The following is a 27,411-nucleotide window of genomic DNA, read 5'->3' as shown; positions in this document are numbered from 1 at the left end:
TTTGTCTCTGCCTGTAATTAAACCCATTATGGTGGTGTCATCAGCAAACTTAATAATTGCAGTAGATGGGTCAGATGAAATGCAATCATATGTATACAACGAATACAGGTATGGACTTAGCACACATCCCTGTGGAGTGTCAGTGCTGAGCTTCAGGGACGTAGATGTAACAGGCCCAATCCTCGCTATTTGTGGAAAGGACCCAGTCCAGAAGTTTGTCTGAATAAGCGCTAGTGACAAGAGCTGGGTTTTCTAAAAAGCCACTTTTAATTTATTCATTTTATTATTATTAATTGATCGTCCCCCTTTCCAGCAAGGAGCATAAAGTGCATGGCTTTCTTCTTCCCCATTTTCGCACAACCATTCTGTGAGGCAGGTTAAGCTGAGAGACAATGCCTGGCCCAATGTCACCTGCGAGCTTCATAGCTGAATGGGGAATAGAACTCTGGTCTCCCAAGTCCTAGACCAGTACTTTAGGACCTGTGGCCCTCTAGATGTTGCTAGATTCCTATCAACCAATAGTGGCCATGCAAAGAACATCTAAATAAATAAATCCAAAAGTTGTAGATCACTGAAGTTGCCGAAAAATCGACCTCATGTAAAAGGATATAAGAGCCTTCCAAATTCCATATGCATTTTATTATGCCTCCAGTTGTATTATACATACAAGGTGAACTCTTTTGTATTCTGAGAACTTGGGGGCTAGATTCTTGAATTATTCCTGATTTTTATATTATTAATTGCCATATCGGCCTACCTTCTCTATTCATTGTTTTGTATGCTCTGTTTTCTACATTGTTCTTCTGTCTCCATGAAAGACTTCTCATCCAGGTCTCCAGCTACACAGTGATGTCCTTGTAATTCTTTCTGCTAATGCACCCAGTGAAAAGTGTGATGGTGTAGAAGTACCTCTCAATATAAATGAATGCATCCCTCCCCCCAAGATAGATTGTTTCCCACCATGCACACAGAAAACAGGTGTCATATCTTCAGAATCCTGGAAGTGTTTCTCTGCTAGATATATAAAATTTTCAAAAATGTCAAGGAAAGCACCATGGCAAGAACACTTTCCTTGCGATCCACAGAACAGAGTTTGCATTGTATGAGTTAAGGCATACAGTGAGTTCACAAAGACCTCTTTTCACACATCTCAGTGCTACTTAGCGTTATAAAAACTTTATTGAATAATCAACAGAGGATTCTTCAGGGTGCATGAATAGTCACACAATAATGCTGCAATTACACGTAGTTGTGTTAAAAGGAGGCAATGCACAAGCGTGTACAAAAATCAGATACATATAATGATTGGAGCACAATGGAACATATGTACTTGGCTATAGCCATTTCCATAGAATCAGAGACTCATATAAATTGTAGAGTTGGAAGGGACCACGAGTGTCATCTAGTCCACCCCCTGCAATGCAAGAATCTTTTGTCCAACGTGGGGCTCAAACCCATGTTAAGAGTCTCATTGAGCTATCTCATAGCTTCCTTCATAACCTGTGCAATACATTACAAACTGTATTTTTTATTATAATAATAATAAAAGTTTTGCAGCGTGAAATCCCAAACCCAATGAAGCCACTGAGAGCTGCATTTTAGCCTCTTTTCCTCTTTCATAGTCATGGGTTTTCTTGGATATTAAAGTTTAGGCCCTGATTCTGCTCTGAAAGCAACATGTGCAGGCAGTGGCAACTGAATAGCAATTTTATCACTGACCTCAGCTGAAAAATATAGGATAACAGTGGTTTGCTCATCAGGAAGCAACAGAAAGGGGCAAACTAAAGTTCTTGTGACCATCTCTGCCAAATCCCAAAGGACTGCACAGATTCTTGCATGCCTGTTTTCATTATCCTACCCTTTCCGATAAACTTACAATGAGTAATTAAAAATAGCAATAAATAAATAAATACACTGTACTGGGGCTGGAGTAAGTAGGCCAGCTACTTACTCCAGCCCCAAATGGAAATGCAAATGGAGAAGAAAGTAATTTGGGGAGTGCTGCCCAATGTTCAAAGCCAAGCTTAGAAACAAAGGGAGGATGAGGCATTGTGGGATGCCTGGAGAAGGCACTCCATAATGACCTAAAAGGACATGTGAACCCTAACCTTTGCAGACAATCCGAAGGACTGTCAGTATAAATGTTCTTCATTTTTATCCAAACTTTTCTATTACAAGCTCTCAAAATGGCTTACAAAATAATAAATACAAGAATAAGCTAAATTATAAATATAACAAAAATTCATTTTAAAAAACAACAACCCGAAAACAGTGTTTTAGCAACAGTAACCATATCATTTTAAAAGTAGCAGCCCGTGAGATTAATCAGATATTCAAAGCTTGTTGAAACAGATACCTAAAAAGACACTTATAAAGAGCCCAGGGAGATCTCTACCAGGTATTCCAAAGTTTTGGGGCCACTACTGAAAAGGCCCTGTTTCTTGTAACTGCCTGTCTGAGCTACCACGATGAGATGGCGAGCAGTGCCTCCATAGCCAATCTTACAACTCAGGCAAGCGCATTTTGGAAATGAGCTGCTGCAAGGCCCTTTAGGCCACTGCGTATTTGTTCACTTGCTCACTGTTCCTCACTGCAGCCATATAACTGTTCCATCCTGGTTTAACAGCAGATACTCCTCAACAAATTGAAATGACGCATGACTTAACACCATAGTCTTCATTGTCACGCAGGTGCTTGATCAGTAACTCAGGTTTTCTTTTTCTTCTTCTTAGGGAAGTGCTTTTTAAAGAAGCCTCAGTCAATATGCTAGAAGCATGACCTTATGATTTCTGGCCATTGTGTCCATGCTGCACCCACAAGCAATCCCAAGAGACATCAGTGGAGCTGCTCCCAGTGAATGAAACTCTTCCAAAATTCCACAAGAGTCACAAAGCTGGACTCAAAATGTCCCCCATATACAGATAAAAGGATGTCACTTCTGTCCTTGTGAAGGGGCCAGGTAGCTTGGCTCAACTCTTCTCCTTTGCTTTACTTCATGAATAGAGAGTCATCATCATCCACTAGCGAATACCAAGGAGAAATGCATTAAAAATGGTTTTATCCTGCTCTACTGCGCTAGGGGCTAGCCTATGAAATGGTCTCCTGTTATACCTGACCTAGTCATTGCTATTGGTTCCTTCACAGGACCTGGTCCATGGAGGTGGGCGCCCCTAGGGCAGATCTATCTATTGGTCCATCAAGACCAAGATAGGCAGAACCACCACTGCCATCAGCAAGGAAGAAGGGCAACTCCATCAAAGCCTCCTCTTATGCTAATTCTGCCATTAACCCAGCCAACTTCACGAAGACCTGTGTGGCAGGAGCAGCTCTGGTCTTGTGGCCCAGACTTTGCTATCGTTCCCAGATATGGCGTGCCTGGTGTAGTTCAGAGTAGTCAGTGTAGTCCCTTCTGAGCTCAACCATTCAGTAACTGTCTCTAGATCAAATGAATCAACTTATTTCTATTCTGACGGTTTTGTACATATTCAGAAATAAGTTTGTTCCATTCATTGCAGATTTTTATAAGAAATAAACAAAAAAAATCTGCATTTAAATTGTACCTAAAATATGCATTTTGTACAAATTTCCCCCTAAAATAGGAAGGGTGGTTTGGGGTTGTTGTTGTTGTGCTTTGCATTTTCCATGTAATAGATACATTTTAGCACACTGCAAAATTCAGAGAAGTATGCAATCCACTTATTAACTGCTTTCTGGTTTACTTGGAAGTTCTGGAGCTATAGACTAATCTGGTTTGCTTTATAATGTGGACTGTATAAAATTACCCTCCAGCCCCACAGATGAACCTAGGAAGCCAAGCTCCTGGAAGAGCTCTTGACCCAAGGGTTTCATTATCCTGTCAATCACTGCAATCACTTGAGAGTTATACAACCAATGAGGTGCTCCATTGATTGGGATATTAAACAGGAGACCTTGTTCTCCATAACAGATGGCGCTGTACTACAGCTGGGGAAAAAGGTGTGTGTCCTTACCTCAGACTCTTGAAGATATATTCCTTTGCCATCTTTACTCGTATTGTGAAAGGCCTCTGCAAAAGGAAGAAATGAGGGAAACTGATATGATGATTCCCAGGAAAGGAATGCTTCTTATAGCCATGCTTGAGAAGAATAGAGGGTGTGTGAGAGCCCATAGCTCATCTGGGCTCATTCTAGTAAGCTATTGTTTATCTTAGGGCAGATCCACACCATCTATTTAAAGCAAATTTAAAGTGCATGTTTTCCACCAAATAATAATGGGAACTGTGGTTTCCCCTTCACCAAGCTACAATTCTCAGCACCCTTAAGAAACTAAAGATCCCAGGATTCTTTGGGGAAAGTCATGTGCTTTGAAAGTGTGTTGAATGTGCTTTAAATGCACAGCGTTGCTCTCTCCTTAATGTCCAAAGACAGTCATTATGTTACAGACAGAGGACTTGCGACTGAAACCCAATTTTGCTTGCAGTCCCGCATGAGATAAATAGTCATCTGCCTCCTCACCCATCATGAGTTCCACACGCAGCATGAAGCAGGCAAAGCTCTCAAAGGTGATGTTCAGACCAGGGTTCCCATATCGCATGGCCAGCAGCTTGCAGAGTTCATTGCTGAGGGAGATTCCTTTAGTAAGATAAGAAAACCCCCAAAGACATTTAGGCTTACTGTTCAGATTTTCCACATGCAGTCACAGTGCAAACAGTTCTGGACAGCTTTTCATATATTTAATTTTATCCACCTGTCCCCCCAGTGAAGAACACTTAAGTCACATTTGGTGAGAAAGCTGCTGGACGTTTAGCACCTATTGTGGCTAAACTGCTCATTTATTCTTACGGCTACAAAAACACCATGCTGCTTTTAATCAGAGGGGTGTGAACCTGTCAGGGACTCGGCAGAGGGGGAATGGTGGAGATCGCCTCTCCCCATCCTGACCCTTCCACAGAGGAGGAAGAGGAAGACAATATAGATTTACAACAGGCATTTGAGGGAGATAGCAGCTCAGAGGCAGATGAGGGGGAAAGCTGGGAAATCATGGGAGAGCCGGAACAACACCCAGCTGACACATTGTTATTAGAAAGTGTTCCCAACCCTCCATCTCCCAGAACCCAGCAAGCCTTAAAAGTAGGAGAGCAAAGAGCCCAAAGACAGAGGGCACATAGCAGCACCCGTAGAAGAAACAATGAGAATGACGAATGAGGAAGTGGGAGAGATGAGGGGTGGAGATTTATTCAGGACAAGGCCATTATCCAAGAGGCTGAATTCTACAGCCTCTCTGTAAAGAGTGAAATAAAAAATTACGGTAAGAAACTTTTCCTTGTCTTTATACTTTCCTGGGCAACCAGCCGGGAGCCGTTGACAGCACCTTGACAGAAACCAGGCACTGAAAGTTGGACTTGATTATGGCTAGTCCTAGTTATATTATTTAATGCATTGATATTATTCCATCTTGAATCCCTTAAAACAACTCAGTGGGGTAGGAGAGGCTAAAATATAGTGACAGGCCAGAATCACCCAATAAGTTTTGTGGCAGAGCGGGGATTTTAACCTGGTTCTTGCTGGTCAGAGGCTGACACTAACCACACTGGCCTTACATATGAAGACAGTGGAAATGGTGGCAGTGATGATGCTGGAAGACAACTGTGCTTCATTCAGGAAGCCATCCCTCCAGTGGCGTAGCGTGGGGGGTGCAGGGGGGCCGGCCGCACCAGGCACAACATCTGGGGGTTAGGGGGCGCAAATCCACGGGTTAGGGGTCGCAAATTACTTGCCTTGCCCCGGGTGCTGACAACCCACGCTACGCCACTGCATCCCTCCCTTCACCAGAACCACACAGAAATTTGCATGCCATCAATTAAGAAATTACTGCCATGAAGCACATGAAAGTAAAGCGCTGAGAATCACTGGGATTTAAGCATCTGTTACATGAAGAGCAATGGAATATGCGACGGAAGCGCACCAAATCAATTAATAATGCATTTCTTAATTTAATCACACAACGTTTGTTAATTTGAAGTTCAAAATGCTGTATTTTTAATTGCATTACGCTTCCGGTGATGATTGGCTTATTGTTGTCATACGGTGTAGCAAGTGAATTGTAATGAATTCTAATTTCATTTCTTTTCGTATACAGTTTTGAAGTGTAACTTTTATAGTGCTTTCTATATGTTAGTTTCAAGCTAAATTAAGTTAATTAAGCTCCAGCTCCAGTGTCACTGTGAACTGTACTAATCTCATTTAACAAAGCTGCTTTCCCCGCACCTTGCCACCATTTACCTTACAGCCATTTTTGAATCAAGCGTAATTATTGAAGAGCCAAAAGTTTGTGGCTGGAAATTAATCCTCAGATTCAATTCAGCTCATTTCGAGAAAAATCTAGTGGGACAAACAACTTACATTTCCAAAAACAGGTCTGAGCAGTGTAGGTTAATGAATCTGCTACTGTGTTCTTTGAACGTGCAGTTTATCTGGTCTGATCTAAAATGTGTGACGATTCAGAGATCTGGCAAAACAGATCTGTGCTGCTTGCATTGGGTTATATACTAACTACAGTGGAACCTCAGGTTACATACGCTTCAGGTTACAGACTCCACTAACCCAGAAATAGTACCTCAGGTTAAGAACTTTGTTTCAGGATGTCAACAGAAATCGTGCTCCGGCGGTGTGGCGGCAGTAGGAGGCCCCATTAGCTAAAGTGGCGTTTCAGGTTAAGAACAGTTTCAGGTTAAGAATGGACCTCCGGAACGAATTAAGTACTTAACCCGAGGTACCACTGTATTAAGGGACGCGGGTGGCGCTGTGGGCTAAAGCCTCAGCGCCTAGGGCTTGCCGATCGAAAGGTCGGCGGTTCGAATCCCCGCGGCGGGGTGCGCTCCCGCTGCTCGGTCCCAGCGCCTACCCACCTAGCAGTTCGAAAGCACCCTCGGGGGCAAGTAGATAAATAGGTACCGCTTACCAGCGGGAAGGTAAACGGCGTTCCGTGTGCGGCTCTGGCTCGCCAGAGCAGCGTTGTCACGCTGGCCACGTGACCCGGAAGTGTCTTCGGACAGCGCTGGCCCCCGGCCAATAGATGTGAGATGGGCGCACAAACCCCAGAGTCTGTCAAGACTGGCCCGTTCGGGCAGGGGTACCTTTACCTTTACCTTTACCACTGTATTTGACTGACACATAGCAAATTTGAGTAGTGCAACATCAGATTAATTAGGACACCACTCTATGTATAAATGGGAATCCCATGAGTGAAGCTGGTAGAAAGAGGTGGATTCCAAGCCCTTATCAGGGATAATTATTATTTATTAAATCTGCTAGCCACTTTATCTTGCCCTAGGCAACTCAGAGCAACCTGCAACCAAACAGATAACCTGATGATAGGACAATGCTGAAAACTGTGTTTCTGGCTCAAATGTTTTCTTGCTCAAATTTGCCTTTAGAGGATGTTGTTGGACTGCAGCTTCCATCACCATTGGGATGCTGGCTGGGGCTGTTGGGAGATGCAAGCCCAACAAGATCTGGAGGACCACAGGTTCTCCATCACTGACCTAAGAAGACTATGTAATCTATATCACAGCATCAGTCCAGCACAGGAGGTTTCAGCACATGTCCAGCATATCTTACAGCAGGGGAAAGGGCCAATGTGGTGCCCTTAGATGTCGCTAGACTACAACTCATCCTTGACCATTGGCCACATGGGCTTGGAGCTGATGGCAGCTCTACTTGGAGAGTCACAGGGTCCTCATCTCTGCAGGTCTTTCTGGAAGAAAATCAGACTGGATCCCATAAGGACCAAAGAACACAAGACAAGCTCACAGAAGCCAACCAAATGCCTGGGGGACTTCTGCAAGCTTGAATGCTACAAAAACAAAACTCTTCCTTTTTCCTCACCTAATTCTTGCACAGATGCCTGCAGCTCTACTTGATCCAAGGTTCCTGTTTGCTGAATATCATTTTTCTGGAAAACTGCCTGTCACAAAAAATTAAAGAGGAAGATAACTAAGTAAGCAGGGCACACCAACCCATTCACCCCTCAGCTGGCTACACCTGCACCACTGCCACCCCTTTCTTCATTCAATGCAAAGGGTGCAGAGGTCCTGAGGCCACCTGAGGGAAGCAGACAATGCTGGCAGACTGCCTAGCCTGAAAAGCAAAACAACAGAGTTATCCATTTTGCTGCAGATGGAGAATTGATAGGACCATCGGAAATATATCTGCCTCTCTGTGTCTGTCTGGCTACCTTTCTGCCCATCTGGACGCAAGCTAAGAACAGAACCACACACACACACACACACACACACAAGCAGAGAGAGAGAGAGAGAGAGGTGGGAGAGGTCATAGCTCAGTGACAGAGCATCTGGTTCAGGTTTCATGCAGCTCAAGTTCCTAGCCCACCTTTAGCTCCCCATCCATCAATGGGGAGGGAGCAATTTCAAGGCAGGATAGAGGCCAAAACATTGCCCTGTTCCTGCCCATGACTAGAAGAAGCAGAATAAAACAGTGCAAAACAATAGACTAAATTATGCACAACAAGAAAGATTGTGCCTGTTTGCTTAATTTATGTAGGCTGCAGGGTTTAGTTTCCTGTTGAAATATTTGGACTAGCTTTGAACTTCAAAATGGCACTCCTATCTTTGCCACTCCCATCTGCAGGTGGCAAATGGGGTGGTGGTTCTATGTTACTTTTTTCTGGCGTGTGAGCAGGACTGTTGCATGAAAGATTTGGGCAGGGGGAGAAGGCGCTTAAGCTGGCTGTGGTGACTAGCAGTGGGTTCTTTCCTTTCTTTTCTCTCTCTCCCCCCCCCCCCAATTTTGCCTGCTTGACAGCAGCTCTTTTAAAAAAACCTTTTTTCTGGATGCCACAAAAACCTCTGGCAGCCAGGGTAGAATTCTGTCCACACCCCGTTAGGCAGTATTTTTAAAACAGTAAAAAAGTGGTTGGGTTGGGAAGAACCTGACACCAGGTTAAGCTTAACCTTTATTAGTTGCTTGTGGCCTAGTAGACGCCTGGTGGGGGGGACACACAGCATCCTTGCCTGCTCACCTATCAGAAATTCTTTTTTCCACCACTGGCAATTATAGGACCCCAGGGATCTCCAAAAAAAGCACAGCTGGTGCCACCCTGGTATTTTAAAGAGGGGGTGGATCAGCCTCCTCAGAGGTGCAGTGGTACATGCCCTTTCCCCACCCCTCCTCCCTATGCCAGCACCAGCAGTAGAACTGGGAGAGGAAGGAGGCAATTGCCCCTGTTGCCTCCCTCTCAACTCCAGTACTAGAGGAGCTTCAAAAAATGGTAAGAAAGTAATGAGGTTCTTATCCATAGAATCTCCACCCACTCAATCGTCATATTGGCGCGCGCGCGCACACACACACACACACACACACACACTTCTTACCTGGTACTGAAGCAGCTTCTTCCATAGGCATCTGAATTCTTGAATGCTCAAGGTGCCGGTGTTATTAAACTGAATCGTGTGGTCAAGGTGTACAATATTCAAATGAAGTTTGTTGCTGGGGAAGAATGAGTGAACCTGGAAAAGTTCTGATTAGACCAACCTGAGAGCAGCAAAGTCAATGACTTTGGATTAAAAGTAGAGAAGCCACCGGGGGAATTTCTCGATTTTTGTACTTCTACTAAAAATGTGACCTAGCGCCTAATGCAACCAAAGTCAAAGCTATGTTATTGATTTCAAGAGGTCTTTGAACCTTGCCCCAGGGGCTACTCTTCCTTTTCCTAAAATCAATGAGCATTTTCTCATTAACTTCAAAGGCAGCACAAAGCAAACTATGGACTGTGTATTCATGAGAGTTAAAACAAGCACATACACTGTTTACTCAGATTTAGTCTTTATAAGGGCAACTTTCAGCACAATTCTAACTGTGTCTATTCAGAAGTAAGTTCTGTTGAGTACAATGGGGTTTACTCCCAGGATTGGGATCACAGCCTTGGTTACAAAGAGACATCCTGGCCTCCACCAGACATCCTTCCTAAGGTCTCAGCCGGGTTGCCTGGCATACTTTGGAGATCTCAGAAGGAGTCTTGCCTTCTCTCCTTACCCCATTCCTAGGCTACCAATCTTTCCAAGGTCTGTAGCTTTAATAGGAGGAAATGGGAATGTTCAATAGGATGTTCAATAGGAGGAAATGGGAATGAGACTTAGGGGCAATAGCAGGCAATGGTGTGAGGAAGCCAGGTGAGCAAAACCACCCAGACTATAACAACTCACCATCCACCATTCATTCATTCATTCATTCATTTTATAGCATTCGTACCTTGCTGTTCAGCCAAAAAGGCTCCCAGAGCAGCTTACATGAAATTAAAACAAGACACCCTACCTGCAGGCCTACATTCTAATAAACAGGGACAAGGTGGGAAGAGTAAAACAAATGTCAAAAACTCAGACACTACTGCTCAGGAGCAAGGGGACAGTCACTCCCCTATCCAGCAATCTCACTGACACTATGCTGGTCTGAGTTTGCTCAGCACCTGGATGGGAGATCTCCCAGAAAGTCCTATGGACTCTGCCTGCACACACTGCCTTTCTCCTTACCATTTCTCTACTTCCCTACAATTCAATATAAGGTCGTAGGGAGGGTAAAAGAAACTATATAAGAAATAAGTAATTGATAAAGTAAATAATTGATAAGTAATTGATAAAGTACAGTGAGATTAATTGGAAGTCATTTTTAGTTCTTTTCTTTATAAGTTTTATAATTGCTTCCAGTATCCAGAGTATAAAGGATGTTAGTTATATTAATTTTGTTGTTTCAAATATTGTGGTTGTTGTCTGATTTTCTATTGCTTGTTTGTTTGACTGTATGTCTGTCTGTTTGTTTCTTTGTCTGTTTTCCCATAAATATATTTATTTTAAATCAATAAAGATATACACTGGAAAAAAATAAAATAAAATAAACCAAGAAGGCAGGATACATCTAAGAGGGCCAATATACCCCGGCAGGCATCCAGGCTAAATCTCAGGCCATGGTTCTGAAGCTCTGGAAAGAGGGAAAAAAGTATAATTGAATGAAAATAGTTACAGGTAGGTAGCCGTGTTGGTCTGCCATAGTCAAAATAAAAAAATTCCTTCCAGTAGCACCTTAAAGACCAACTAAGTTAGTTCTTGGTATGAGCTTTCGTGTGCATGTATTTCGTGTATCTGAAGAAGTGTGCATGCACACGAAAGCTCATACCAAGAACTAACTTAGTTGGTCTTTAAGGTGCTACTGGAAGGAATTTTTTTATTTTGAATGAAAATAGGGAGACAAAGCAAATCCACAAGCAGGAAAATAATATCCGGGTCCCAAGGGGTAATGGTAGCCCTCTTTGGAACAGAGTGCATCACCAGCATGCTCACATGCAACTGCCTTCAACAGAAGAGATAGACACAAAGGTTCTGGTACAGACTGTTACAGTAGATGTCAGCAAGAACAGAAACCAGCCTATGCCTTTGTATTTGGGCACGGCTCAAGTCCGCCAGTTTCAATGACATGCAATCCCAAGGAAATGTGCACAGGCGGCTGTGTCTGATTGACCTTGGGAGAAGTCTGTCTTTGCCTTTTTCTGCTTGATTTGTCCCTTGTGTAGCTCGACTAGCAGCAATAGACGACGACCAGGGATAAATCTGACAGGTTTTGTGTCCTCTGCCTGTCTTAGGAGACTGAGTTAAAAACACAGAGCCAAGCCTCGGTTAGCGATAAGCGAATGACAAGAAATGGAACAGAAAGGGAGTCTAATCTTGTTGCAAATCATGATTATAGATTGCCTGCAGACTTCCATGGAGCAGGCAACAGGCTCATAACTCACCGATCCCTTCTCTACAGAAACCGACAATGTTTTAATCTCATTATAGCCCTGTTTATTAAATATGAATCATGCACTGTAAAGTTTGGAAATGAAAGCCTTAAAATTGATTGCCTATGAAGAATAAAAGATGAGCAGCACAGCCTGGTTAGTTTCCTTATAGATTTCCTGGTGCCTGATGGGTTACTTTGGAAAGATACTCAAGCACAGATAAAATAGCCATCTCACCCTCAGTCCTAAAAGAAGCCAATACCCTGAATAGAGACAAAGGTTCTGTTTTGCTTTCTGTTTACTCTGAACCTGTGCCACAAGAGCTTTTATCTCATTAGCGTCAACAGTTTCAGATCTTATCCATTTATAAATTAGGAATCGTCTACCTTATTTATTGGCTACGCTCAGTCTGTAAGCTGTGAGTATCTGGAGGTAGAGCAGCCCACAGGAAAAATAGGACTGGGCTTTCTTGGAACCCATATCTGCCATTCACTTATTGAGAGGCATTTACATAGTGCTTAATAGTTAGCATTTCTAAGCAGGGTACATCACAATAAACCATGTAGAGAATAAGTAATACAAAAATTCATCATGGAATCAAACACAAAATGCCTGGTGGAAGAAAAAAGTATTTGCCAGGCACCTGATGTTCAGCAAGGAGGGTGCCAGTCTAATCTCAGTTGGGGTGGAGTTCTGCCGGTTTGGTCCTGCAACACTGAATGCACCATTTCTAGCAGATATGAGAAGTGCATCTTAGCCATAAGGGGACCATCAACAAAGACTCCCCCCAAGAGCTCAGTGATTGGCTAGGGATATAAGGAATCAGGCTACCCTTAAGCTATTCACGGTGCTCATTATTTTTATGAGATGCTAACCTAAGTCTAAGGGATGCGGGTGGCACTGTGGTCTAAACCACTGAGCCTAGGGCTTGCCGAATGGAAGGTCGGTGGTTCGAATCCCCACAACGGGGGGAGCTCTCATTGCTCAGTCCCAGCTCCTGCCAACCTAGCAGTTCGAAAGCACGTCAAGTGCAAGTAGATAAATAGGTACCGCTCTGATGGGAAGGTAAACGGTGTTTCCATGAGCTGCTCTAGTTTCGCCAGAAGCGGCTTAGTCATGCTGGCCACATGATCTGGAAGCTGTATGCCGGCTCCCTCAGCCAATAAAGTGAGATGAGCGCCGCAACCCCAGAGTCGTTCACAACTGGACTTAACTGTCAGGCGTCCTTTACCTTTTCTTAACCTAAGTCTGCAGTCACCAACCTCTATTCATGCTGTTGGTGGGGGTTAGGATCCAGCAGACATCTCTACTTGCTAACCTCAACCAACAGAGGGTTCCACTGTTACGGAGGCCCCACTATTACGGAGGAAACACTCTTGGCAGGGGTGTTCCCACCGGCAACAGCCAGCAGGGGGTCCCCCAAACACGATGTTGCAGCAGCAAGGATGTGCAGCAGGATGTGCCCCTCCACACCTTGGCAGTCCACCCTAGGATTCGTCTGCCCCATGTTCTTAGGGTACACTTAATAAAATATGAATGGCACAAACATTCACAGGAAAGAGTGAACAATAAAGAAATCTAAATATGCTACAGAACCAAAAGCCTTCCTAAATAAAATATGGCAGGAGGGGCCAGTTTGTTGGTTTGTTTGCACTATCTTGAACTGAGAGGGAGTCAGTCAAGAAGGCTTCCCATGGCAGGAAAACAGGACTGGGTGAGGAAAGGAGCTGGGCAGAGATGGGAATAGTGAAAAGAAATGGTAACAACTAACAATGCCTAGTATATACAAAGTTTGGAAATGCATTCAACAAAAATAATGCAGCTAAGTTTTGTTTTTTCCTGGAACTATGCCTGTTTGTTTTTGTTTCAATTGCATTTTGTGGTTCTATTTTCATTATATTTGAACTTGCTGCCCACCCTAAGATCATATTTGATGGAGAGCAGGAAAGGAATCTTATAAATAAGTAAAATAAAAAGAAAGAATTGATTATGGAAGGAGAAATTGCCATAGGGAACATGAGAGAAGAGGAATGCCAGAGGAATTATGACACAAGAAGACATCAAAGAGGAAAGGCTAAATAGTAAGGAAGGATAGCTCTGTTAATGGAGAATTTGTGGCACCTGAAGATAGTTCTCTGCTCTCACAGCTTGGGAATTCAAGCTGTGCCCCAGGCTCAAGACCAAAGTCACAGGGGTGTGTCATGAAGGGCTCTGATGATCAGTACCCTGACTCATACTTAATGGAGAGGATGATAAGTCACTGCCTAAGGATATGCCTGCTTTCAAAGTTCTTTGATACAACCGTAAGGGAACTACAATAATTCTAACAAGTGGAGGCTGGTGTCCATTGGGATTGGCAGGGTAAAACCACAACCTCACCAGTGCCTTGCCCCATGCCCGCCCCAGCAACCATATCACCACCAGCAGGAGGGTGGCGATGCCCCTCCAACTCCCTCATACTGCTGCGTTCTTGATGTCTGTTTCACTCTCTTCTAGCTACTAGCATCCGGCTTCCAGCCCTGCAACACCATCTCTTCTGTGAGGTCTAGCTTGGAGAAAGTCACTTTCTCTGTTGCATCTTCTCCTCCCCCCCCCCCCCAGTCACTGCTGCATCCTCAGCCAGATGTGATATTCTGTTTCTGGAAATTCCCTTAGGAGTACACCTAAGGGCACAACCCTAAAAGCCTGCCCCTGGTCCTAGGCTCCTGATGGATCACATCGCCGATGCAACGATCCAACATCTTGATCTCACAGAGGGTAACCACTTTCCTGTGAGAAGCCCACAGACAGGACCTGAGCACCACAGCACTCTTCTTCCACATTGACAGCCATTGCTACATCTTGGGTTTCGGTGGCCCACCAGATTACTACAAGTGTTGGTGCTGACCTTTAAAGCCCTAAATGGCCTTGGCCCAGTATACCTGAAGGAGTGTCTCCAGCCCCATCATTCAACCTGGACACTGAGGCCCAGCTCCGAGGGCCTTCTGGCTGTTCCCTCACCACGAGAAGTGAAGCTACAGGGAGCGAGGTAGAGGGCCTTTTCAGTAGTGGCACTCGCCCTGTGGAACGCCCTCCCATCAGATGTCAAGGAAATAAACAACTATCTGACTTTTAGAAGACATCTGAAAGCTGCCCTGTTTAGGGAAGTTTAAAATGTTTGATGTTTTATTGTGTTTTTAATATTCTGTTGGGAGCCACCCAGAGTGGCTGGGGAAACCCAGCCAGATGGGCGGGGTAGAAATAATAAATTATTATTATTATTACTGAAGCACACCAGCAGAACATGAGAGCAAAGACTTCTTTGACTTTTATTCCCAAGCAACTGAGCCCCAGAAAGTAAAAGTGGTAGAGTTGCTATAATTAAGAGTATGAAAATGTTATCATTTAAACACGATTAATAGAGGTTGACACGATACCATCTGCAGAGCCTAATGAGAAATGTACCCAACACTTGTGGAGACTGAGCTACATAATGAAAACCCTCACTGCCATTCTGCACTTGGGTCCGTGTACATACGTGATGCTGCATTCCGCAGTCCAGATCATACTTACTCGTCCAAGCCACATTGTTCAAAATCCTCAGCAGCTGCATTGCATTAATCTCAGGATACTAAAGCAAGAGAGACAAGATATTATAGAAAAACCCAAGCTTTGCATATTTCAAGTTCTACGCATTCAAAAGACCATAATTTTTAATAGAGGTATCACATAGAAAACTGAGTTTTGAAGCTGCAGTCACAGATCATCTGTGAAAGTCAAGACATTTTCATAAGATATCAGCAGTGCCTATGGTCATCAGAGAGGGATGTTCATACTTAAAAGCTTATCGTGGGAATCTCTACCTGCATGTGAACCTTGCAACTGGCTTTATTATTTTGTCTCAATTTCCTTCCTTCCTTCAAGTGGTGATGAGCTGATATATGTTTGAAAATATATACAAATCAAGTCAAACCATAGTGGCGGGATTGTTCTATAGGCACTGTCTGATGGGCTTTCATCAGCATGCTTTCCAGAATGTAGGTTTCTCCCTCCCTCCCTCCCTCCTCCCCCCCTACAATTTTTTTAACGGAAACTAACACGAACAGGGCAGTTTGGTTATTTCCTCTGGCGGACCCTATAGGTAGACTTACTTGATCAAAGTACTTAGTGAAGAAATCTTCCCAATCTTCATGTTCATCAATTATTTCCTGCAGACAACAACAACAACAAATCAGAACAGAAGCAGGATAGAAAGGCGGTAGCTCAAGATCTAGGTAATGGATTGCAGTGGATCAGCAGGCCACTAGACCAATAGAGGTTTAGTGGCAAGAGAACAGCTGACAGTCAAACTTATCCTAGAAAAATTGACTTTCTGCAGTCCAATTCTGCATGCCAATTTGCAAGAGTTTACGCGGGAAAGGACAGACACTTGCAGCCACAAGACTCTTGAGTTTGGCTTTTGAGGTCAGAACCCCCACTCAGTAACTGCCGTTCCCAAGATGCCGTGAGAATGAGCATCCACTTGGCTTATGTCTTTTCTCTTGGTATGATAAATGCCAGCTGCTAGGGTTCATTCAAAGGGAGTGTATTCACTTCCCATAAGTTACGACATCAACATACTCTTGTGGTGCTGTTAGAACATTAAAAAACAAAGTGAGTTACACCTCTTCTCCCCTTTTAAAAGCACACAGCAGGGATCGCCTATATATTTCCAGATTTACATCCTGCCATTCAGGCCTCAAAGTGAAGCTGGCCAGCAATAAAAGTCCATTTGCAAGCTTAGCCCACCGTACTCAACTGATTGGTTCCCCCACCCTGGAAGCTCTGCTGAGGATCCCAGGTCAGCACAGAGGAATAGAGGAGAGAAGCAAGTCAAGCGGTGTAGCAGTTCTTCAACTCACCTTTGAAAGGACACAGCTGGAATCACCACCCAATTCACTGAAATCAAATTTTAACAAGTACAGTGAGAGGTGTAGATAATGCAACAAGGTGAGAGGGGGAGGGAAGGCAGAAATGTTTCTTTTGTCTCATACAATGCTTCTTCTGGATCAAGCTCTCCCCACAAACATTGCTGCTTCAGCCAGTGTTGGTACAACTGTGAAGCCATCTGCTTTTACAGAGTTGACAGGCCTGTAGCTGTTCTGCAGCCTTGAGCTCTTAGCTGCTGCTGGACTACAACTCCCATCATGTCCAGCCAGCTTAGCAAGGGGATGATGGGAGTTGTAATCCAACAACCTCTAGGGACCCAAAGTTGAAGAATGTAGCACACAGAGGTCTCTGAGCTTCATTGATGGTCCATTGCAACTGGTGTCGCCAGACAACTGGTGGCTGGGAATGAAAGCCCTGGCAATAGTCTTGAACTCTTTTTGCCAGTAAGACAAGATGCCATGGGATTTTCTTAGAGCAAATGAGTCATTTTAGATTAAGCTATGTGCCCACTGCCTCCACTCCCACACCACATTTCTGCACTGTAGTAATCTTTGTGTCGCTTAATTATGATTTTAAGTTCTGCTTTCATGTTATTTAATATGTATGTACTCTGGGACCTTGCAATGAAGAGTGGGTAACTAATTCATAAAAGAATGAACAATGATTAATAATGGATTTTTATTTTTATTATTAATTAATTAATTAAATTTTTATACCGTCCCTTATTCGTAGATCTCAGGGCAGTTCACAACATAAAATAACAATATAAAAAAACACAAAATGCATATTTTTCCTAATAAAAATAGGAACAAAAACAAACCTAGAACCCGCCTTCCACAACATTGGAGGTCCATCAGCCAAAGGCCTGGTTGAAGAGGAATGTTTTTTGCCTGGCGCCTAAAGGTGTATAATGAAGGTGCCAAGCAAGCCTCCCTGGGGAGAGCATTCCACAAATAGGGACCAACTATTACTATGACATTGTTGTAATAATAATAATAATAATAATAATAATAATAATAATAATAATACCCCACCCATCTGGCTGAGCTTCCCCAACCACTCTGAGCAGCTCCCAATCGATTTAAAAACAATACAGCATTAAATTGTTGTTGTTGTTGTCGTCGTCGTCACAGTTCACAGTGGTATAGACCAGGATTCAGAAGCCTGCGGTCCTCCACAGGGAGTTGCTCGACTACGATTCCCATCATCCCTGACCAATGGCCATGAAAAGGTAGGGCAAACTACATATCTCCCACCAGGGAGCACCCACCACCAGCCTTTCCCTCTGGCAAAATTACACACTCCCTGCCCCTTAATGATTGTAGCAAAGCAAGACCGGAGGACTTACTGAAGGCTGTGCTTCCTGGAGAAGACCCGCAGGATGAAGTTTGATTCCTGGTTGGGTTCTGCAGTGGCTGGGACAATGACATAGGCCCCTGGTGGGAGCCGGAAATCCTGAGTCACTTCACGGTCATTTACAAAGACTACCCTATTCAGGGGCGTGTTCCAGACAAAGAAGGCAGCTGGCAGTTTTCTATTAAGGTCATGGTACTGAGAAGAAAGAGAGAGAGAGAAACTTACAAAAAGCTTACACTGTTTGGGGATTATTATTTTTTTAAGTCATGTAAAGAGTTCCATGGAGAGGAACGAGCTAATATTTATATGAAAAGTAGGGTGGGGTAGCATCCATTTTCGAAGGCACAAAATGGATGTGATGCTAAATGTGTCATCAGAAACCACATCCATGTTACTTAGAAGTAAATGAAAGTGCAGAGGCAACCCTGAAAACAATGGGCGCTTGAATTTGTCTAAATTACATGCTAATATTTTGCCCGAAACATGATAACAACAACAAATACTTTTTTCCTCCCAGCACTCAGATCCTGTGAAGCTACTTCCTGTTCCATGTTCCTTAAGACCCACTTCACATGCCCTGCTCTGGGTGTGCCCACCAATAAAGTGAAGCAGGTGGTTGCCAGGAAGAGGGCCTTTTCAGTTGTGGCACCCTGGTTATGAAATACCCTTCCCTGGGGGGCTCTCTTGGTGCCATCCTTGTGGTCTTTTCAACGCCAGGCAGAGACTATTCTGTTCCTCCAGGCCTTTTAAATAGGGTCTCTCCATTTTTCAATCTACATTCAATTTTGTGAGCCTCCTTTGTTATATTTATGTAGCATTTGATTTCACATTTCAAGGTACTAAAATAGTTTTTACTTTTCTTGTAAGCTGCTCTTTGCATTATGAGGTGGCATACAAAGGCCATTAAAATCTATACTAAAATAAATTATTGGGCACACATCCTGCACATAGACTGGAAAAAGTGGGGAACCAATGATAATTCTACAGAATGCCTTTATTAGAAAAATAATACCCAGGCAACACAGAATCATCAGAGTGGTCCAAATATTTCCTAAATCAGTGCATACCCCTTGTGCATGTTGTCCTAAAACCCAAGAATGCAAGCAACCAATTCTGCTCAGAAAAATAGCCCCATTGATTTCAGTGGGGCTTACTTCTCCGCAAGTAGGCTTAGAATAGAATTACAACCGTGGTCTCTTTTTGACAACCCCATCATCCCATTATGACATGATGATGAAGGCAAAATTGCACTGTTAATAGGCATCTCCCATTACTAGCAACTGAATGAGAGAATGCCGGACATGGAGACGGTCAATAACTGCATTGGCTAAGAACTCTGGTGCCTTCCTGATTTGGCCATTCCTCAAAATGGCTCTGACATTTTGCTCTCTGGCGAACTTTGCTGCCCACAAGAGCAGTTGCAAAAAGACTTTTGCTCTCTCTTTGGTTGTATTTCTCTCCTGCTAATGCAGCAATCTGTCATCTCCTAAGAGGGTGGGGTTGCCCCTTTGAATGCATCATATATTAAATGCAAGGCTTTTATGCCTCAGTCAATGCAGTGATTCATTGTATTTCCAATGTTAAAACTGCTCTTGGTTTTGTACTTCACTATATTAATCTTGGTGCTCAATACAAGTCTGGAATTTACTTCCAAGCAGACTCCAGCTCTGATCTTCAATGAGCCTGGATGTAAAAGTGTTATCTCCCAATTGGTCCAAACCTCCAGACAAGAGACAAACAACTTTGGCTTTGCTGCTGCATTCAAGTAGGCTCAGCCAGTCTGTTGATCCTGAGCCTCTGGCACCTTTGGGTAGAAGCCAGACTGGTTTCACAGCATGACAGTAGGTAGACAGGCTGGGCTTTCAAACCACAGCATATCTGAGACCATACAGAGCCAAATATGTGGGTCATGAAATCATAGAATCATAGAACTGTAGAGTTGGAAGTGACCACGAGAGTCATCTTGTCCAAGCCCTGCAATGCAGGATTTTCCCACCCAACATGGTTTGGGCCATCTGGGCCTGGGCAAAAGCTTTGGCCAGAGGTAGCTAACATGTTTCGGGAAGCTTTTAATGTTTGATGTATTATAGTATTTTAATATTCTTTTGGAAGCCACCCAGAGTGGCTGGGGAACCCCAGCCAGATGGGCGGGGTATAAATAATAAATTATTATTATTATTATTATTATTATTATTATTATTATTATTATTATGGCGTCCTCTGGCTACGGTTGGACTACAACTCCCAACATCCATGACCATTGGCCATGCTGGCCAGAGGTAGCTAACATGGCGTCCTCTGGCTACGGTTGGACTACAACTCCCAACATCCATGACCATTGGCCATGCTGGCTAGGGCTGATGGGGGAGTTTGGAATTCAAAAACATCAGGAGGACACTATGCTAGCTTCCCCTGGCGTAGGCCAGATTCACAGTTTCTCTGATGACCTGGTCCTATTGTCCTGACATTGCTAAAATCAGAGGAAGCGTCTCAGCTGATACTTTGATACAAATGGACCCAGGCCAAGGTAGCAAAGGATATACCAGCATCAACCCATCTCTAGTCCCCATGCAGATTAATCATGCCACTGCTTTGTTCCCATCTTCCATGCACATCACATGGCTCAAGTGCACGGCATCATATAGCCAGTGTGTTGCCAATCCTTGGTTTTATGTCCTGGTAAAAACGCCTTCATAGGCAGCTCTTTCCCTGACATAACATCTACTTGAATTTGATGGCGGTGTAACAAAAATATCTGAGACGAAGGCACTTGGGAACATCATTTAACTGTATGCAATGGACAAAAAGAAATGATAGCATCGATTTAGTGGCATCTGCAAATAATGCCAAAGAATGAGCTAAAAAAAAAAGTGGGCCAATTCCCCTAGGGATTTATACTTTGTGGGGCTTAAAAAGGAAATATAATAAAACCATTTCTCACTCAGCCCTGTCTACTGCTTCTGGGCATAGCTCAGGAACACACCACCATTAATGCTTAATTAAGCCATAAAAATGCATTATCTTGAAATGCATTGAGTCGCGACGGCATTAACAATCTTTTTTTTCTTCTAATGCCTTAAGAAGCTTCTCTAAAATAGGTGGAAAAGAAAACGGGACACACTAGCTTTGAACGGAGTTTGGAAAGCCATGTCCAAACACTCACATACGAACAGAAATTCCAAGTTCTGCAGAATACAAAGCATCAAGGTTTTGGGATTTTCCAATACCCTGAACACAGGATTTCGGCAGTTGTAACTTCCCAGCAGAGACGGTTAGGATCGTGGTGCAAATCCGATTCCCATGCTTGTAAGCTGGCATGGCTGAACATGAACCTCCAGCCAGGGTGGAAGGCGCAAAGGCACCAAAATGTGAAATTTATCAGGGCTGCACACTTTGTGCAGCTTGACAAAGTCAATGCAAGGCCCATAGCACCCCATAAGAACAGACAAAGAAGAGCCCTGCTCGTTCAAGCCAAAGAGCCATTTAATCCAGCCAGTGGAAAGCCAGATGACCCTGGGAAGCTTCCAAGCAGGACCTGAATGCAAAGGCTCTCTGCACACATATGATTCCTAGCAATGGGTGCATGTGTCTCAACATGTGTAGAGAGAGAGAGGAAGATGCAGCTACTTGCAAACAACACATTTCAGTATTTGGGCACAAACACCATTTCAAATATCTAATCGTTTCCACCTTAAAAGATTTTAAATCCAACCCAACTGAGATTGCACTCAGATCAGAATTTCAGCTATGGTAAGCACACAGAAGTTGCATCTGTTTTTACCTACTCTGTCTCAGGGAAAAGTGCAGGAAGGAAGCATATGCAAGAATACACAGCCAAAATGGGACTATATACGTACCTCCTGGCCCACCTAGGAAAAAAGAAAGAAGAATATGTATCAGCCAGAGAATTCCAAGTAAAATTTACAACTGAAAGTTACAGTTGGTTGAATCAGTCAAAAGGGCCACCAGACACTAAAGCACTGAACTCCCTATTTTAAAACTTATCCCATATACTAGGCACCTTGGGGAGGTAAGGTTGCTGAAGTCCAGAACAGCCACAGGATGAACTCTGACTCCTGGTGGGGTTCAGAGGTGGTGGTGGTGGTGGTGGAGACAATGTCAAAAGCCCTAGGGGAGTGGGGGGCAGAAATCCTGACTTGCTTCAGCAGCTACACTTGATGATATTCCTAGACCAGCCTTTCTCAGCATTGGTTCCCCAGATGTTGGTGGACTACAATGCCCATCATCCCTGATTAGCTAGGGATGATGGGAGTGGTAGTCCAACAACATCTGGGGACCCAAGGTTGAGTAAGGCTGTTCTAGACATCTATCTATTGAAGGTAGAGGAGTGGAGAACCTGTGGTCCTCCAGATGTGCTTGGTCTCCAAATTCCATCAGACCCAGTCAGCTTGGCCAACAGTCAGGAGTGATGGAACCTGTAATAGTCCAATACCATGTGTAGGGCCACAGGTTCCTCACAGGGGAGTCTTGAAGCAGAAGTGAGCCTAGTTCAGAACTAGGATGGAGGGCATCATTTGCGCCTACATGGGATGTTGACTAGCCCAGTTCTTTTCCCTGTTTTCTACTTCTGATTCACAGCCTCCCTTGGTAGGTCAGGGTCCCTCTCTGTTCGCATTAAGCAAAAGAAATCTGTACCCGCTAGGAAGAAACTTCTTATTTTCTTGCAAGGGGCTTTGGAGAAACAGCTTAGGGTAGGTGTAGTCAATGCCGTGCCCTCCAGATTTTGCTACACTACAACTCCCATCATTCCCTGACCGTCAGCCGTGCTTTCTGGGGGTGATGGGAGATGGAGTCCAATGACATCTAGAGGGCACCACACATTGGCTGCCCCAGCTTAGAACAATTTAACCCAACAGTTTCAGCAGGAAAGCAACAAGATTCCACCAACCTTATAGACGGAGAGGCCTATGTGGAGATGAGGCATCCGATTCCGGTGATGGTCGTTGCGCTTTTGGATCAGAGACACCAACACGCTGCAGGAGTAACGGGACGTTTTGCTCCCGTTGCCTTGCAGAACTCTCAGCAAGTACTGGGGATTCCTCCAAAATGCAGCTGGAGGTGAGAGATGCAAACATGTGAGCCTCTAGCTCAGAAGAGCAGGTGCTTAGCTCATTATGCCAGCAAATTATTTTCAAAAGTAACGTTCCCCAAGGGGCACCTCACCGTTGTGCGCCTTCATCCTGCCCCCCGCTGTGCTTCCTTTGACCCATTTGCCGACCTGCGTCGAGCACGTCCACTTCTTCCCTAATTCCTTACTCAGGAGATCAGGAGTCAGTTTACAGATCATCAGGCCCACAAAATGGGTTTTAAAATCTTGCAGAGACATCCTGTGAGAAAAGAACAACAACAAAGACACGGAATCAAATGTCCATCCTGGCTTAGGACTGACATTGAAGCTAACGCATCTTCTGTTTTTCTTTAAGGCTTAAGGCTGCTGTCAGGTTTTCTGTCCCAAGTTGAATCACTGGCAACTCCAGATAATGCTCCTGTCTGAAATTAGTTTCCTGCTTGGCAGGGGGTTGGACTCGATGGCCCTTGTGGTCTCTTCCAACTCTATGATTCTATGATTCTATGAAATACTGGAGAGCCATTGGTCGTTCTGAGCTAGATGGCACATGATCTGACACAGTATCAGGCAGCTTCCTTGTTTCCTAGCTCCTGTTCTTCAGAATAGAGGTGGCGAAGCTCAGGACAAGAGACCAAATGTGGCCCCTGAGGTCTATCTGGCCCTCTGGACTCTTCACAAGCCACACCCCTTCTCCTCAAGACCTCACCACTCACTAGCTCCGCTTGTCCTTCCCGTTTGGCCTAGCCTGTGTCCTTGAACTCTGATAGTGCCTCCTGCTTGTCTGGGTGGAGAAGGGTTGTGTGAGCATACATAGAAAGCAGCTGACTGTAAAACCCACGCTCATTGCTCCACCCACTTTTTCCTCTGGCTCCACCCACCCTCAGCATGTGACCCAGAAGGGAATATAGCCCTTTATCTCAGAAAGGCTCTCTGGTGCTGCTTTCAAAATTAAATCCCTGACCGTAGAACAGATGCGTTTTGCCTCTGACGTGCACCCATTTCTCATCATGCGCATACAGGTCCGCAGGTTCCCATTTCTCACACTGGATTTGCCGAAGCATGTGACTGCTGACAACACATTATAGGACAAGAGCGCTTGCAGAGGATACATGTTTTGCCTTGGCTTACGTTTAGTAATTACCAACAAGCAGCAGCACTATGAGGAGGAGAAGCAGACAAGACAACCGCAAATAATTCTTAGCAGAGAGATTTTTGGGGAGCCCAAAAAGAGGAGGAATGGCACTGTGTGTTAACACTGTCACCTAGTGGCAAAATGGTGTAACATGAGAAACTGGATCACTTGTATCCTTTGATGTGCGGTTGTGGGTGTGCACATGTGCTCATTTGGGAAAATGTGGATTTTCAGACTTCACAATGCAGCCTTTTAAACAAAGCTTAATCTCACTTTTGGGGGAGTTTTAAAATCGGAATAGGTTGAAGCAAAACAAGTCCAACTGCATTCTATACCAGGCAGGGTTGGAGAAGAAATTAATTTCAATTTGCAGTCCCAGGTGGAATGATCAAATTCACACTTTCCGAAACAATATGTGAAGCAAAACACTGCTATCCCTCAAAACTTGCACTTATCTTAATTTTGCGACATACTTCTGCAACCAATGTTTACAAAAATGTATACATCTCAGGGGGAAGTGTGCATTAAAGAATGGTGATATTGGTGAAAATAGCATACAAAAATGTGTTAGGTTAGGGAAAACGGCATGCAAAAATGTGTACGTTTCAAATAAAACAGTAGTACTGCACTCACTCACACACAAACACACCCTTTGTTATTATCGTTCCCTCCCTCTGTTTCAGTTGCACAGGATGTGATTGTCATTGCTTATGTAGCCAAAACACCTAAGTATATTGGCAGAACTTGGGAGCTTAAGAACCCCGGTCCCCAGAAAAGAAAACGCAGTGAGGACCAAGAGTGTTCAGTGTCCAGGAAATGCTGAATAACTGCTAGGATATAAAAAGAAGAATATCAGAGAGGGGAGGGAATCCTGAAGAGGGAGCACTCTATGCTGCAACATTGTGTTGCAGGCCCGACTTGTATTACAAAAAGCCGCTCACTAGAGGTATACACCTATTTAAAATATCACAGCAAACTGGACTCATTAGAGACAATGCCATATAGCCAGATGGAGTGTCTATGTTTGAAGGGATTAGGGCATAGCTCCAATATTAAGGTGCTGGTGATAAATGATGCAGGGCGGCCATCATCATTAGAAGTTGTGCTTGTGAGCAGCAACTAACTGGCCAATTCCGGGGGGAAAGAATGCTTCCCTTTTCAAAGGCAAGTGTTTTAGCCGCAAAGGAGTGAATGCGCTGGCAGTGAACATAAGAACTTGAGAAAAGTCCTGTTGGATCAGTTCAGCATCTTCCCAGATGCCATTGGGAATCTCACAAGCAGAACTCAACCCACCTGCAATTCCCAGAAACTGGTGTGAATGTGGCATGCCATCTCTTTTTTCCCTCAGCGAGCAGAAATTAAGGTTTTTAAGAAGTATTTTTTCCAGTCCTAAATACACGACAGAGAAGAAAATCTCATAGATATCCACAGTGGTCTCTTTAAGCTTAAAACTATGCCATATGGATATCTGACCTGCTAACAGGGGAGAGGCAGGGAGGGTCATGGGCAGTGCTTCTTTTTTCTATAAAAAATGTTTAGGGGTATTCTCATCTTGACTCAAGAAAATCACCATTTTATAGTTCAAATTGGGAAAAATAAATACAGTAAATGGACAAAAGGCTGCCATCGGGGGTAGCAACAGAACTGACGATTCACTGTGCTAGAGAAGAAACTAATTGTTTTTTTAAAAAATTATTTCTTCTCCCGTTTGATTCACAAAATGTTTAGGGATATGCATACCCCCAGGAAAAGAAGCACTGGTCATGGGACAATTTGCTGAGCAGTCATTCTATAGGCATTTGAGAAACCCTGCACTGGGAGCAGAGGGGAGAGAAGCAACGAGGTAATTTCATTAAAGTACCAGAATTCTCCATCATCATCATTCTTCCGCAGCAAAATCTTCTCCTTTGGGCTGAGCTGCTCCCATTTCCCAGAGCTAAAGGGGCAGGAAGAAAAGAGCTTTGTTTAAAACAGGAAACCACTCGGCTTTGTTGCAGAATAGAAGAAGAAGAAGAGTTTGGATTTGATATCCCGCCTTTCACTCCCCTTCAGGAGTCTCAAAGCGGCTAACATTCTCCTTGCCCTTCCTCCCCCACAACAAACACTCTGTGAGGTGAGTGGGGCTGAGAGACTTCACAGAAGTGTGACTGGCCCAAGGTCACCCAGCAGCTGCATGTGGAGGAGCGGAGACACGAACCCGGTTTCCCAGATTACGTGACTACCGCTCTTAACCACTACACCACACTGGCTCTGTGGCCAGTGTTCTGCCTTGCCTGCTCTTCATGGGCATTTATTTAATATTACGGTCACCAATATCAGGGACTAGAGATGTGACCATATTCTGCAGTGGGGAGAAGAAATTATCCAGCCGTTGGTCAGGGATGGACCTCACCGTCAGAGGAAGGGGTGTGTGGTGTGGGTGGTCCGCCCTGAGAGGGGTGACAAAATGCCTGGTGGCACTCAGCAGGGGGTCTGCAGTGCGCCCGAGCCACGCGTCTCTCCTGGGAGTGACTCAGTGGCTTGGGCACCCGCAGGCTCCATGCTGCCACAAACGGTCCGCCCACCGCCTCCCCCCCAGCCATAGGGCGGCTGAGTGGGAGGAGGCAGGCAGACTCTTCAGAGGCCCCACAAAGCGTGCTGCCCCAGCTCACCCCACCCCGCTGGCAGGTGGCCCCGCCCCTGGGCGCAGGGCACGCGTGCCACCCCAGGCGCCCAATCCGCTTGCTCCGCCTCTGCACAACGCTTTCTTCTCCCCTGCGTTTTTTCAGTTTTATTTTGATGACGCCGCAATCATCAACATCAGCAACCATTTTGCAGCCTTCAGAATGCCCTGGACTTGGCACCCTTCTTGCAGGAGAGGGGGTGCAAACTGTGACCGCCACCCCCAAAAATAATGATGCTAGAGAATGTGGGAAGATGTCTTATACGGCGTCAGGTCCTTGGTCTATCTAGCTCAGTTTACCTTACCTTACCCATCTAGCTCAATACTGCTCACAGAGAACGGCAGTGGTTCCCCAGGATTTCAGGCAAGGAACATTTCCAGTCCTCCCTGTAGATGCCGAAATTTGAACCTTTGACCTTCTGCAGGCAAAGCCGGCACCCTACTACCAAGCTATGGTGCTTCCCTTCAATAGTCAGGATTTTTTTTTTCGTATAGTTT

At 44.4% G+C, this 27,411-nt stretch overlaps 1 protein-coding gene across 2 annotated transcripts in view; it reads right to left on the bottom strand.

The window, feature by feature from the left end:
• Positions 1-611: 611 nt before the first annotated feature.
• The window catches only part of CAPN14 (calpain 14), a 45,293-nt gene continuing 18,493 nt past the window's right edge, over positions 612-27,411 (bottom strand). For both annotated transcript variants that reach the window (XM_082214831.1, XM_082214830.1), the window contains 14 exons: positions 26,113-26,187; positions 23,215-23,378; positions 22,940-23,103; positions 21,888-21,899; positions 18,023-18,225; positions 16,647-16,683; positions 15,897-15,953; positions 15,319-15,376; positions 10,906-10,970; positions 9,371-9,439; positions 7,866-7,944; positions 4,494-4,610; positions 3,990-4,045; positions 612-3,020 (listed from right to left, as the gene is read on the bottom strand). In XM_082214831.1, the coding sequence (XP_082070957.1) occupies positions 2,994-3,020; positions 3,990-4,045; positions 4,494-4,610; positions 7,866-7,944; positions 9,371-9,439; positions 10,906-10,970; positions 15,319-15,376; positions 15,897-15,953; positions 16,647-16,683; positions 18,023-18,225; positions 21,888-21,899; positions 22,940-23,103; positions 23,215-23,378; positions 26,113-26,187 (1,183 nt within the window). In that variant the 3' untranslated portion in view covers positions 612-2,993. The remainder of the gene's footprint in view (positions 3,021-3,989; positions 4,046-4,493; positions 4,611-7,865; positions 7,945-9,370; positions 9,440-10,905; positions 10,971-15,318; positions 15,377-15,896; positions 15,954-16,646; positions 16,684-18,022; positions 18,226-21,887; positions 21,900-22,939; positions 23,104-23,214; positions 23,379-26,112; positions 26,188-27,411) is intronic.

The sequence above is a fragment of the Podarcis vaucheri genome, assembly GCF_965113315.1.
Source record: "Podarcis vaucheri genome assembly, chromosome: 3".
Classification (NCBI taxonomy): domain Eukaryota; kingdom Metazoa; phylum Chordata; class Lepidosauria; order Squamata; family Lacertidae; genus Podarcis; species Podarcis vaucheri.
The sequence above is the reverse complement of the archived record's forward strand: the minus strand, read 5'-3'. Positions and strand labels throughout refer to the sequence as shown.